At 41.2% G+C, this 14,665-nt stretch overlaps 1 protein-coding gene across 3 annotated transcripts in view; it reads right to left on the minus strand.

Moving 5' to 3' along the window:
* Window positions 1-14,665, minus strand: part of NCKAP5 (NCK associated protein 5) — a 424,747-nt gene that overhangs the window by 68,548 nt on the left and 341,534 nt on the right. For all 3 annotated transcript variants that reach the window (XM_076343066.1, XM_076343065.1, XM_076343064.1), the window contains 3 exons: window positions 7,738-7,842; window positions 4,447-4,638; window positions 108-3,937 (listed from right to left, as the gene is read on the minus strand). In XM_076343066.1, coding sequence (XP_076199181.1) covers window positions 108-3,937; window positions 4,447-4,638; window positions 7,738-7,842 — 4,127 coding nt within the window. The remainder of the gene's footprint in view (window positions 1-107; window positions 3,938-4,446; window positions 4,639-7,737; window positions 7,843-14,665) is intronic.

Below are 14,665 nucleotides of genomic sequence, written 5' to 3' on the forward strand. Positions count from 1 at the left end.
ACTACGCATTCTTAGTCTAAAAGGAACATACATTGAACTTAGCATCTGAGCATCTGTAAAGCTACAGTGTACAACAACACATCCCAAATTTTGTTCCAGAGTTTTACCTGTTTAAAAGCTCTTTCATAAAACTGTCTTTTGGTGAGTACGTAGCTGTGGTGGAACCTTTGACTTGTTCACACTCAATCTCACCAGGCGTGTCTTGTGAAGGTTTCATAATTTTGCTCTCCATGACATCAGCTAAAATATCACCGTTGTCTGTTTTCCTGTTAATTTCATTTTCTATTTCACAGTGTTGTTCAGTTTTCTTTTTTTCTTTTCTTCTCTCTAATTTTGCCTGCTTAATTCCAAATCCCGAAACTTTTGCATCTTTTTTTTCTACCTTTGTTTTAGGAACATCAGTTTTCCTGCTACTCAGTGCTGGGAGCTTACTCTTTCGAAAGCCAAACCAACTAGCTATAGAGGGCCCAGTCTTTTGTTTAGTCTCCGCAGTGGGAGATTTGGTTTGTCCCTGACCCTTTTGCACATTTTCTTGGATGCATAACATGACTTTCTCCTCTATTGTAGGTTGTAGAGCCGGTGAACTCAAAACATCGGTAACCTTCTCAGAGGCTTCTGCTAACTTTAAAGACATTTGCTGTCTTTGTGACTTTGTTGCTTCCAGTTTATGAGGACACTTTATTCCATCCGAGCTTTGAAAAGATGAAATTTGTTTGGAAGATACAGTAGCTGACGCTTCTAACTCCAATTCTGCTGGCAAAACGCTTTTTTTACTTAGAGCTTCGTGTTTAAAACTTTCAGTGCTTTTCTCACTCCGGACAGATAGACTGCGTGCATCTTTCTGAGAAAATGGTTTGTTTCCATCACATTTTGAAGTGTTGTGAAACAAGTCTACTTTTGAAGATGATCTGAAGGGCAGTTTGCTTGGGCTTCCATGCTGGCTATTGCAACTACTCATATTTCCAAGAGAACCTTGTCTAGAATAAGAATTTTCTGTGGTTTTAGGATTATATGAAAGAGTCTCTGGTGTCACTGCTGACCCAGGAATGGCCTTGATTTGAAGCCCTTCCATGGCTGAGTTCTGCCTTGTTAGAGAATTTCCTCTATCAGAAGTGTTTGTAATAATCTGAGTCCGTACTTTTCCGAGACCTTCTGTCACAGGGGCAGATGGCTTTTCCCCTGTATGAATGCTAAAACTCTGACTACGAGCTTTTGCTCCATTCATGCCTAGAGCTGGCTTCAAGTGCGACTTGTTGCTAGAAGAAACAGATCTCTTAACTAATTTGTTTTCTAATCCATCTACTCTGTCTACCACCAAGTTGCAGTTTTCATGTGAATGAGGTGATGCTGTATCCATACTAAGTCCCACAGTAAAATTATTTTTTACTTCAGTATCAGATGTAGTCTCTTTTAATTCAGCATCCGTTGCATCCCTAGTGGTTACACTTCTAGATTCATTTTGCTTGTACTTACTTGAACTCACATTACTTTTGGAAGCTGCATTTATACTGTCTTTTTCCTGCTTCCCTGGTACAGTAGAGCTCTTTCGGAGAAGTTGAGGAGATTTGACAAATAATTTCAGTCCTACAGGGAGACGGGTTTTCATTCCTTTCTCATTAGAGTTTTGGGTAGCATGTGCAGTGTCACTACCATGAAACAGTGTTGATAACGAGGAATTGTTTACCTGAGATAGTAAAGGCTCACTTGTGCTTGTTGTATGACATTGAGGAGTTGGGGGGAGAACGTTTGGCATCTTCTGTGGCTGATCCACCCCACTGTCACTGAAAGTATCTTTTTTGCTGGAATATGCCTCTTGTGAAGAAGTTGTTTCCAATGATGGACAACCTAGAGAAAAGGACCTGGCTGTTTGAAAATCTGTGCTGGAAAATTCATGATTCCTGTGGAGACCCAGCTGATTAGGGGGTTTGGGGCAGACTTGCTTTGTGGAAACTTTGGAAAGTCCTTGGCATGCACTATGGGGTTGCTGAGATATGCATTTATTTTGCATAATTGGTTCTGCATTTTCTTGAAGGTAAGATAATTCAATTTTGGCCCCAGAAGATACGTTTTTTGCTTGCATTTCATGACTAGATTGATTATGAAAGCCAGAGTTCACAGTTCCTTTTAATGGTGATGATTTCAGTATATTTTTTGCTGTTTCACTGGGACCAGCTCCTCCTAACTTTACCACTACAGGTGGTGAATGAGCATAATTAGGCCGAATCAACAGGGATGTTGACCTGCCTGGAGGAAGGGGTGGGGACGGTGATCGGGTTTCTACAGTTGCTAAATCACAATGAAAGTCTCTGGTTGGAGGTTCTCCATAGTCACTGGGCTCTATAAGGTGCTGAGGCAACAGTGGTGATGCTGGACTCTGACTCTTGACTGGGCGTTTCAAGCCGGGCAGGGGGTGGGCAGGGGGCTTTGGAACTTGGAAGTCGACTTTTGAGTCAAAATTACGAGGTGGACTTTGTGCCTTTTTGAATCTTGAAAGCTTTACAGGTGGCAGAGCAGGTGATTTTTCAAGGGCTGCAGGGCCCACTGGTTGAGCTACAGGTGTCTCCTCGCTTTCTGTCATCGCAGGTTTTTTTGGAGAAAATTTACCTCTGCTGGGTATTTTAGTCAAATTTGGCTTTTGATTGATTCCTGCATGCACAGTGGAGCTTGAATTGGCCTTGTATGATACATCATACGCTGGCTTCACTAGTTTCTGTCGTGGAGTATTTTGCAGTGTCACTCTTCCACAGCGTGAAGATTCACTGCAGGTCACGGGGACAACTGTATTTTTATTCCCTGTATTACCTTCAAGAATCTTTTTCTCGGTTTCATCTGCAGGTCTTTCTAAAGCAGTGTAGTTTCTAGCATTGGTTCCTGTCTGCAAATCAGTTATTCCCTGAGGTATAAGTTCAGTATATTCTGCACTGGACCTAGTTTGTGGCTGGTTGATTGAAACTTCATTTCTTGTTACAGTGACAACTCCAGTTTGATGTGAGCTGAATTCAATAGGCTCACCATCCTCAGCGTCAAATATTACAGTAATGCACTCCTCAGAAGAAGTCTTTTTTATAACCTTTTGTTGTTTAATGAAATTACATGTCTTTGGCCTACTGTCTGAGTAAGCAGATATCTGTTTTTCCTCTTTGTCAGTAGATACAAACTGAGAATTCTCTGTGACTTTGAGCATGTCAGAGGTCTTTGTGTACTTCTCAGTAAAAGGAGTTGCTAATAAATCTGATGGACTTTTCTCATCACTGCTTTCTATATGCAACTCATCCAACACTTCATTGTCGTCAGTATCTGAAAGCTGAAAATTAAGGTCCTTCCAGCCTATATCAGCATGGCTTTGATGTAACTGTAACTCAGGCAGCTTTGTTCTGGTGCACGATTTTACTTCTGCCTGAAATCCACCGACAAAACTAGTCAATTTTTCAGGTCTTTCCTTTGAATTAAAATACGAACTTCTTTCTGGCAAATGTTTCCTATTAGGATCCCAGTCAAAGAGACTGTCAGAAATGCTGTGAGTTAATTTGTTACAATAGGTCCTGCAGTCTTTGCTTGGTACTTCCTGCAGCAACAGTAGGGATGAAGAGTCGTCCTCTGCGTCATCATGCGAATCTGAATCATAAGAGAAAGTTTTGTTACGTTCAATGCAAATACTTCCTATTTCCATTGGCTTACAATGAGTCTGTTCGTTATGGCTGCCACATTTAACTCCAGGGGAATATATTCCTTCATTAGAGTTCATGCAATCTTTGTAACCCCATTTTGATATTACTGAAGGTGATTCAAGTAATATTTTTTGCTTCTGTAATTTCTTCAGCCCTTCTAAGATATGGTTTTCCTTGATACGAGTTGGAGGTAGATCATCTGCAGGACTTGAGAGATTGCTTGGGAGCGAAGAACCAATGCTTATTCTTTTATCCCAGCTCACGGATAACTGTTAAAACAAAATAAAACTCACATATTACTCACAAGTGCTGTTAATAAAAAGTGTTACCATTTTAGTAAAGAGATTTAGAGTTGCATAGGGCATTACATTTCATCCATTGCCATTAATAGCAATGTTCTTTTTTAATAAAGGATTTCATATTGGTGTGAAGGCTGCAGTGCATTTAAAACCTGTAGGAAGAACAATATGAATGGAAGGATTAAGATAAAGAAGAAGAACAATTTGGACTGTGAAAAACTGCATAAATGTCAGAATAAACAAGGAAACTGTGAGCAAATTGAAGTGATAAAGGAACTGTTAAAAAAAAAAAATTAAAAGTGGGGAAAGTGAGAGGGAGGGAGACATCGGGCAGAGAACCCTTACTGAGTTTAGTGACAACTGTTTTAAATATAAAAGAGAGAAGAAAGTGAAAAAAAATTCTGAAATAGGCAGCTTTTCAATTAATCTTGTTTCAGATTAACTTAAGCTAATAAATGAAGAAAATTAATTTGATTTACCCTTTTGCTGCATGTCTTCCCATCATTCCAAGTGTAGGAGGAACCACTGGAATATTCACTGCAAGCACTTGAGAGGGAGAGTTCACTGCTGCTGCAGCTGCTCCGGGGATACAGGCGGCTAGGACCTGTCATATTTAATTGACTCTGGCATTTCAAGACAGGTATACTGGATTTCACATTCTGCTGGCATTCCTAAAATATGAGAAGAAATAGAAATATCTTATGGGTGGAAAAAGATAATTTAACTTCCCCTTGATTAAGAAGTACAAAGAAAAAGCAAGTAAGCTACTTACACCTTCCTGTTATGCCATTAGCATCTGGTGAATTTAATACAGAGAACTAAATTAAAAATTGCTAATATTTTCATTTGTCAGGGGAAAAATCCACAATCCTCCATGTTTTCTTCTTTATTCTCAAACCTGTATTCTGCTCTTCTTTTGCTAAAGATTATTCTGAGTCTATTTGAATTATGCTTTGTATATAAGCAGTGTGCTCCAGTAAGATACAGAAAACAAAGTTATAAGAACACAAGTACATCTTGACAACTGCATTATATCCCTACAATATAACAGATGAGGCTGTACACCTTGGACAAGGTAAATTAATTTAGTATCCCAACCGGAATGTCCACTGAGAATGGAATCTCTCCATTACAGTCTAATTTTGGTTTCCTATCTAGTTCAAAGCTTTGTCTAAGAAACTCTCTGACGTAGAACAATCCATCTTTGTGTCACTCGCAGACAGCTGAAGCCTCTTGCTTATGCAATTTATTGACACTTTATGGCTGCCTTTAGTACTTGTGTAGTTATCGCCCCTCTCCAAATGCAATTTCAGCTGACTGTGACTAAGTGCCAGCTTTGAGGAAGAGAGTAATGAAGAGCAGATAGCACTTCAGGTAAAATATAAAACCTCTGTAGGAGTATCTAGGATGCCTTTAATTTGTTTTCAAACTAATACTCTTGTGCCTAACAGTGTTAGAGTTTCTTTAATGTTAAGTGCCTGCACCATTCTGTTATGCTATTCTCCAGTTTCCTTACAGAATCAGACATCTTTTTAATTACCAGGAACACCAGACAGAGTGACATGACTGTTTCATAAAACTTTGCTTTGGATTTCATTAAGGCAAGCTCAAACAATATTTATTGATTTTCATATGTAGATATACCCCAAATTAATTTTGCTTAGGTGAAAATTTTACCTTTATATTCAGGAAGATAGAGGAAATCTAAAGTTATTGAATCCACAAAACAATTATCAAAACTGTATATGCAGTAGATGCAGCTTCTTCATGCAAATCTCTGGAAAATGCTCAGTTTGTAGGCACTTCTTATACACTAACATATTTGTTGGCCTTCTGCTAATTTCTTCCATGTATTCCCCCATGTCCTCCCATTTATTACTACTAGGGTTGAACCTTTTTTCAGTTAAATGGGAGAGAGCAGAATTTTTACTGCTGAGGAGTTCATCAGCACAGCTGTTCATTGCTCAACTGACATAATAATGTTCTGTTTTTGACAAACGTAACTACAGGGCAAATCATTATTCTCTGTCACAGGCAAAACCTATGAATGGGAAAATCATTTACAGGTAGCAAGAGCACATTTCACCTCTGGGAGTTATTGGTACGTGTTCTCCTAGGAAGTCAAATGGATGCAGGAGGAATAGCCTTTAAATCCACTGGCTCTGGGAAGAATACATCTTTCAGCATCAGAGGCAGGCTGATGCCTGTGTTTTTTGCTCTGAAACAGACTTTCTCGCTTTGTTGAGACAAATTACTCTTTATTTCTGACATCGTGGTTCCCATGGGAGACCCTCTCTCATCAGCTTCCTCAGCTATGACGGCGTCATTCCCTGTAAGGTTGACTGTAGAGAGGCCAATGGCAGCATCTGCTTGTCCTGGCTGTTTTGTTGCCTTTCAGCTGTGGCATTGGGAAAACATGTCATGTCAAATTTCTGCCCTTTATACTAGGCTATGTCCCAGTCATCACAGTGTTTAAGGGAAGGAGGCCTGTAAAATCCTTTCCTGTTAAGAACCTCCTGTAAGACAAAAGAGGAGATCGCAGCATACTGACAAGTACTGCCTTCCCTTCCTGTCATCTTCAGCCAGCCTGAGAGCCTTTCCAGGAGAAAGGCATTTGGTCCTGCAGTTTTAGCAATGGGAAAAATGGGGATATCTAAGCAAATCGAAAGAACAGTATGTTACTGTAATCACCTTTATTGTTTAAGAGATGAGAAGATGTGCAAAAAATATCACGCCATTACAGATTCTTAAGTAGGATATCTGCCCAATTTCTAGATTGCATTCTGATCACTAGAGAGTGGAATTTTCTCCTGCAATTTGCCTTTATTCTCTAAATTATCAGAGAAAGTACTTTGAGTAGTATGTTTATGATGCATTAATTAAATATATTTAACTTGCATATGGGTCTATTAACTGACATAGTGATATTTTAATTTTTTGTAATCATGACTTTAAGTCATTACTTTTAATGAAATTAGAGTAGAAAGGCCTGAATGTAGTATTACAATTTAAACACATAATTTTTGCTAGAAATCACAAAAAATTGAAAGAATCAGACTATTAAAGACACAAAACTCTATATTAGAAAAACCTAACCTGAAGGCTTAATTACATATAATGCAAAGGGTCATTAGCATTTTTGTGACCCTTTGAAACAGTGCCTTTTCATTAAAGTATGTATTACAAAGGAGATTACATTTTTGTTGACACTACCATACTTCAAGATCAAAGGCACACACAGGTTCAATGTTCTGTTCTTGTCCTCTTTGTTTTCCTCTATCTTTATGTGACTTTTGTTTTTTAAGCTACTTTTCTTTGACACTGAAACATGAAAGCCACACTGGCTAACGTTTTGCCAAATAAGCACAAAGCTAACCCCATGTGAAAAAAAAAACGCAGAGAGCATGAATTTTTAAAAGTTCATACATAATATATCATAAAAGTAGAATGAGTAATATGGTGTATGGGCTTTAATAAAAAGCTCCTTGACCATTTCTCAGAGATCCTGAGATGTAATCAATACCCAAAAGGTATCTTGGGGACATTGCTAAGATTTACGCTTTTTTGCACAGAGTGACACTATCTGCTTACTATATCAACTGAGGACACAATATTGAATTTCAGAGAACAGAAGGAAGAAGAAGTATTGTTATCTGCCTCAACAGTGTTTCAATTCAGAGATCAGCTTTATGGCTCATCCCTCACATCAGACTTCAGAGGCGAAAAGGAGGGTTCCAAATGAGGGGTACAAGGACAGCACAAAAACTCACGTGAATCTGAGCATCAGCAGTTCGAGATTGCATCAGGCTTCTGTTTCGTTCTACTTCTGAAAGCAAATCCCCAGATGAGAGGTCTAAGATGCGTGAATGGAGTTTCTAGGGGGGCAGAAGGGAATGAACAAAGCATAAGCATTTCTCAAATACGCAGCAGATCAGCAGTTTTAAAATTCCAAACTCTGCTCTTAAATTTCAAGGGAAATGAAGACCCCGAGGTAGAAGAAGATTTGTTCTAATTTGAAATGTTGCTGTTTGTGCTTACTTTGTCCAAGACTTCCTGTCCGCAGAACAGATCATTATTCATCCAAAAGAAACTCTACTTTTTCTTCTAGTCACTGTTTTGCAACTTATCATTACTTCACATGCAACAATGACAAATGAACACGAGTCCCACCATTTCCATAGAGTTTGACAGGTTTCAGGAAAAAAGCATAAAAATGAACTACAAGATTAACATTTATAAATCAATCAACGTGTTAATGTTGTTTTATTTACGAGCTGTTACACCTTGAGTGAATGATTGCAAAAGTGACCCTATTTTTAAACAGCATTGATCTGCTGAAGGCCTCCCTTGCACACATTTTAACTCAAAGTCATTAATGTCATCTGTTAGGAACAATTAATGTGAATAGAAAATAATTGCATCAGGGAACTAGGGACTCAGAGGATTTTGTGCATTAATATTCACATGCAGTTCGATTATATACACAGTTCTCTTTTCAGTTTTGCTTGGAAGGATCGCTAAGCTTATGCCTTTTCCTCCATGTTCACCTGTATACTAATTACTAAGGCTTTCAGTGTGCATTAAGCCTGATTTGTTTTAATTGCAGTTTCAATAAAATCCATGATTTATGTGAATGCCTTGGCCGATGACTTCAAAAGAAGAAATATCTGCAGTCTTGTCAGTCATTGGACCAACATATCATGTAACAGGCAGTATGGATCTGACTCACAGTCCACTGAAATCAATGAAAAAGGACTTTAAAAAACACCCCAGACAAAAGGACTTTAGATCAGGCTTTTTCATTTTCCCATTAATTCTCCAGGCTTGCAACCTGAGAGACCATATGTACCCCCTCCTCAGCACCGGGGCGCTCAGCTTGGAGGCACAAATGGTGCAGACCCTGCCAGGGCGCTTTGCCAGGGGCACTCTGTGAAGGATGCAAACGATGGAGACTTGTCAAGGCTACATGAGTGGCCCATCACCCTGTCCATCCAAAAAGCCTGGTCAAAGAGGGAAAAAGAATCTGTAGCCACAAAAGCCCTCCCACACTGTGCAGTAGTAGTAACGGCAAGACAGTTCTTTGCAGGGCCCTGAAACATCAGTCACGCAGTATCTTATGCCCAGCTACTCCCCAGCCTGCTCTCCTGGTACCCACTGCAGAAATTCATCTGCTAGATGACAAAGCAGGTGGCCGTTCCTACAGCCTCTGTTATCTGCATGCTGTGCTTCAGGCATCTAGTCCAGACAATCTAGCAATTTTTTTAAAAACCTACTAATTATAAGTTTGGGAGTAATTTCTCAAGAGTTACATATTCATCCAGGTTTCTTCAGGAGGTACTATCTGTCGCAGACAGATTATGGAAAATATTTTCAATGATCAATGTTCTGTATAAACATATTTTGTCCAATATATTGTTAAATAGATTAAAATGCTATAAGCACTTAGTATCCAATATACTTTTCATTATAAATATTAACTACCTCCAGGCTATGTGTTTTTTAGTATCAGTGATGCCTATCGCCTAGTTATTCGGTGTGCACCTTTTAAAGTGTTATTACTAGAGTTACTGTCAGGTGTTTGTTCAAGATTTAAGCTCCAGGTAAAATGCCTTCCCAAACTCACAGATTTACTGACTTAGTACACGTGTTATTCTTGACAATAATTCCAACTGCATCGTTGAACCACCAGCGAATTCCACTGTTTTCAGAACCAGGAGTCACCCATGTTATGAACAAGTGGTGTACTTGCTCTTTGCAAAGGAATTACTTTCTCCAGTGAAACCAGCCACCTGATTTTTGCTTCCAGAGATTTTAGTGGAAGTTACTATAGCCAGATCTGTGCATTAGAGATGATGACAGGGGACATCTGAGATGGATGAACATTTATTTTCCCAGAAAAAAGTATTCTAGAAATAGTGCTATAGGAGTTTTACAGTTGTAAAACTGTCTTCCCATTTTTCCAGCAAGGCATTTTAAATACTTCATTATTTAAATGGGAACATATATGCATCTTAGTAAGGGAAACTAAATATACCCCTATAATGTCATCCAATGGAATTTAGTGTGCTGCTGTTATTGTCCGTATCAGACATAAGAGCAGAGATCAGCCCAATTGGAACAGGCAGAAAACAGAAACGATTTTTGGCCAGTGATAGAACATAGCCCAGCAGAGCACGCTGTAAACAGCTCAGAGTTACGGGGGTCCCTCCACACTGGCTCAGTGACCAGAAGAGCTGGGCTGCACATGGGTCACGCTATGCTCGAATCATCTTTGCCAGCGTTAAACTCTATGACTCTATAAAACTATAATAACAAAGGTGAATCAGCAGACTAAAATGATTAACAAAGAAGGAAAGTGTGTTCTCAAGATGTATAATGCGATTATATTTCTGTATCAAACAAAAGATCATCACATTGGGAATATTCCCACACACACATATGCAAATAAACTAACAAGACACACGGCCAGCACAATGACTAGCATTAACAAACAGCATAACAAAGTTTGAGATCATTAATTAAATATAGTCACACAGCACTGCAGCAAGTCATCCAATTACAAAAGAAAAATGGTAAGAAAATTTTTTCTTTCATTTATTTTTTTCTTTTTCCTTCTCCATTTTCTAATTCAAAAATGGGAAAAACTCTACTATTTGTCAAAAAACCTCATTAATGATCCATTTAAAATCAAGTAACAGACTGTGCTAACTATGTATCTTGATTCTGATTCCTTCTCAGATACGCAAAATGTACTGTGTCCTTTATGGTTATTTTCAGATGACAGTCACATAACTAGATCAAGGAGTTACTGCTGCCTTGAAAATTGTACAATATTAAAATCACTGTTGATGCTATCATGATGCAATGCAACAAAAGGTAGACCACAGCACAGAATGACTTCCACAGAAAAGATCACATCAGTTTAAATGAATACTTGAATACGAAACTGAAGAGTTACAACTATAAATCCAAGTCACCTGCCCCATTTGTTGGTGCCCTATATAATGATAAGGGGAAACCGGGCAATATTGGTACATGGTGGGGAACGTCTGGGCCCCTTTGAACACAGGAAACCATCAGGAGCACTGGATTGCAGAACAGAAAACCCTTATGGAATTGCATACAGTATGGGCTGGGCCAACTTGCTTGGAAAATACCCTGTACTGAGTACCGCCGGGGCAGGTGCGGGCTAAAAAGTTCATAGCATCTTAGCTAGACTTAGACCCATGCCTCTACAGAACACGGGTGCTGAGAGGTACAGAGGCCAGGGCAGAGCAGAAAGGGCCTCTCTGCGCCTGCCTGTGACCAGTAGCAGAAAAGCTCCTCCTTCACCTGTGAGACTGATGCAGAAAAGACCGTGCCCTTTGTGGCTCAATGTCAAGATTAACTCCCGTAACCCACATAAAAAATAAAAACAAAGTAATTGATAATTTAGGTGGAAACCTATTATATCAAGTGCAATAGGAAATACAATTATCTGGCAGGCAGATAACCGATCCATCAAATAGTAGGCCAGTTCCCCCTCCCCCCAGCAGCATCCTTATTAAGGCTTTCTAGGAAGATAAAAGAAGGCTACTACCTGCTGGCATGAGGCAATATTACAGAGAGACTCCCCTAACTATTTTGCCTCTTGACTGTATCTGTGCAGAATATCTATCAGTTCCCATCTCCTTTTTGAACATCTAATGGCCTGCAGCATTGCCAGAACAATTTTCAATGAATTATGCCAAACTGTACACGGCTCTCCAATATTGGATGAGTTAATTGCTACTAAATCAATTGGCTTTGCTTTTCTCACATGAGCCAAAGTCCATCATTCACAAGAAAGAAATTCTCTCCCTAGGTTCTAAGGAGACATTTTCATCCTGGTGCTCCGTGCCAGAGCTGTAAATGTTTGTTTGGTGCGCGTGGCCTCCTCCCATCTGTGCTGTTATCCGGGGCATCACAAACCTGAACAGGCATACTCTGGACTGCTCTCCTGTATAACCTGACCATTGTAACTGGACTGGCAGGGAATACCTTTTCTGCAGCCTTCACACCGCTCATTTTTAATAATTCTCTGCACAAAGAAGATTCCCCTCAAGTCCACAGGCAGCAACACCACTGCTCCAATTCTACCCCTGTTGTACTAAATGAGTTAAGTCTTAGTAACTCCACCAAAAACGTGCAAAAAAATGTGCAACATAAGAAGAGTGCTGATATGGTGACCTGTGGGGATGGGAATCTCACTAATGGACATTCCTGAGTTTGATTTTAATGAGCAAACACTGTACCACCTGGCATGACAAGGCACTTAAGCAGAAAACAACAGAGAAAGGAATGTGCAGCTGGAAGGAGAAAAACAAGATAAAGACCATGAGGGCATTTCGCATGATCAGGAAGAACGGGCCAATCTGCTAGAGCATAGATGCGCGTGAACACAAGGCTATAACCTATCTGCAAGCTGCAGGTAGCGCGTGTACACTTCTGCTTGCTATAAAAGATGCTAACAAAGAGCAATAAAGGTCTTTGGTTGCCGTGTCTGCCGGAGTCCGTGCCGCTTTTCACCCCCACAAATGGCGCCCAACGTGGGGCGAAAATGCTGGAACAGAGCACCGGTGGGGAGCCAGCTGAACGAGTCATAGCCAGCGGGAGACAGAGCAGTCTCAGGAAAGAGCTGGAGCCGGAACTTTGAATCATCGCCTCGTTGGAGCAGAGGTGAGCAGCTGGGAAACTTAAAATGGGATCGCAACTAACTAAGGAGGAGGAATCTATACTATGTATTATTAAGAAACTGTTAGAAAAGCGTGGAGTTAAGTATGATGACCATACCCTCCGCCTATTGCTTTCATGGCTAAAACGAAAGGGAATTCCCCCTGATTCGGCTACTGCTTTTCAGAAGGAGACTTGGGATAAAGCAGGGAACTTGTTGTGGGATGCAGCTACCAGGGGAGATGAGACTGCAAAAACGGTCCTTACTACATGGCGCTTAGTCTCAGATACGTTAAAACAATTGAAGTGTGATCGTACTGCCCATCAAGCTGTGGTGGCAGCCACTGCTCCTGATCCACTGACTCTGGCCACTCCAGACCAGGCTCCCTCGGAACCTTTGCCCGGTCCGAGTGGGACAGATCAGCCTGAGGGAGGGGAAAAATTTCTGACCGAGGCTCTTTCGGCCCTGACGATATCAAGTGATCTCGGACAGTCTCCTAAACAACAGAGCAGAGGGGTCTCAAGCCACAACAATGAACCCTTAAACTATGATCCGGCTGCTCACTGGCAGGCTGTTCGACAACAAGCCTTGGCAGAAGGAGACCTTTCTACTGTGGCATACCCTGTCATAATTAGTGAACAAGGTCCTAACAGTTGGCAGCCCCTTCAATGGGATTTGGTTAAGGAGTTAAGGCGGACCATCATGCAATGTGGATTGGGAGCGCCTTTTACACAGAGCCTATTGCAAAATATTGTGAAGGGACACTTGTTAACCCCTTTTGATACCAAAGCGTTAGCTGATTTAATATTTTCCCCTACACAAAGAGTGCTCTGGCAAGCCCACTGGCGAGAGCTCTGTGATCGTGCAGCTTTACAGAACTTGGAGCGGCGAGCGGAAGACCCGCTACGGGCCGCGGGACTTGCTCAGTTAATGGGGGAGGACCCTGTCAATACGCCGCAACTGCAGGCACGGCTGGCGCCTGAAATTTTAAGACAGTCAGCAGACCTTGCGTTTCAAGCAATGATAAAGGTCCCTGATACAGGACGACTGGTAAAATCCTTTACTAGCATTAAGCAAGGGACCAACGAACCTTATATGGATTTTATCGACAAGCTCCAAGAAGCTATTCAAAAACAAATACAAAATCCTGAAGCCAAAGAGGCATTGCTTATGAAATTGGCTATAGAGAATGCCAATGAGGACTGTAAAAGAGTCTTACAGACATTGCGAAATCCGACCATAATAGACATGCTTGACGCGTGCAATCGTGTGGGTTCAATTACACATAAGAATGAGGTTTTTGCAGCCTGTTTAGCCGCTGCCTTGCGTCCCGGTAACAAAGCGTGTTTCCGCTGTGGAAACTCGGGGCATTTTAAACGGCAATGTCCTGAGAATCCTGTACAGAAGGGAGGATCAGAAGGAATTCAGCAGCCCCCTGGTATTTGCCCACGCTGCCGCAAGGGGAGGCACTATGTTAATCAATGCCGGTCGAAATACGATCTCCGCGGTCGACCCTTGTCGGGAAACGGGAAGTCGAGCGCGAGGCGGGGGCGCGCACCGACACAAATGCCACCCCAAAATCCCCAACCCCAAAACCCCATGAGACCGCTGTCTTAGCAGGCCTGGATCACCTCAAGGCCAGAACCATCGGCAGTGCCGGAGTGGATGTCTCCACAGCCACCAATCTCTCTATAAACGATCAGACTGTGCACAGGGTGCCCCTCAATGTGAGAGGCCCCCTTGGCCAGGGGCTGAGTGCCCTATTGGTGGGGAGGTCCAGTGCTACTATACAGGGTTTGTTTGTGTTACCTGGGGTTATCGACTCTGATTATACGGGACAGCTGCAAGCGTTGCTATGGACCCCCTCTCCTCCAGTATTTATTCCAGCTGGAAGTAGGATTGCACAGCTAGTTCCTTTTAAGAGTATGGTTCGTAATCGGGATCCTATTTCCCGGGGGGCTGGTGGATTTGGGTCCACAGGTGAACCAAATATTTTTTGGACTCAG

Source organism: Aptenodytes patagonicus, chromosome 6 (assembly GCF_965638725.1).
Source record: "Aptenodytes patagonicus chromosome 6, bAptPat1.pri.cur, whole genome shotgun sequence".
Classification (NCBI taxonomy): Eukaryota; Metazoa; Chordata; class Aves; order Sphenisciformes; family Spheniscidae; genus Aptenodytes; species Aptenodytes patagonicus.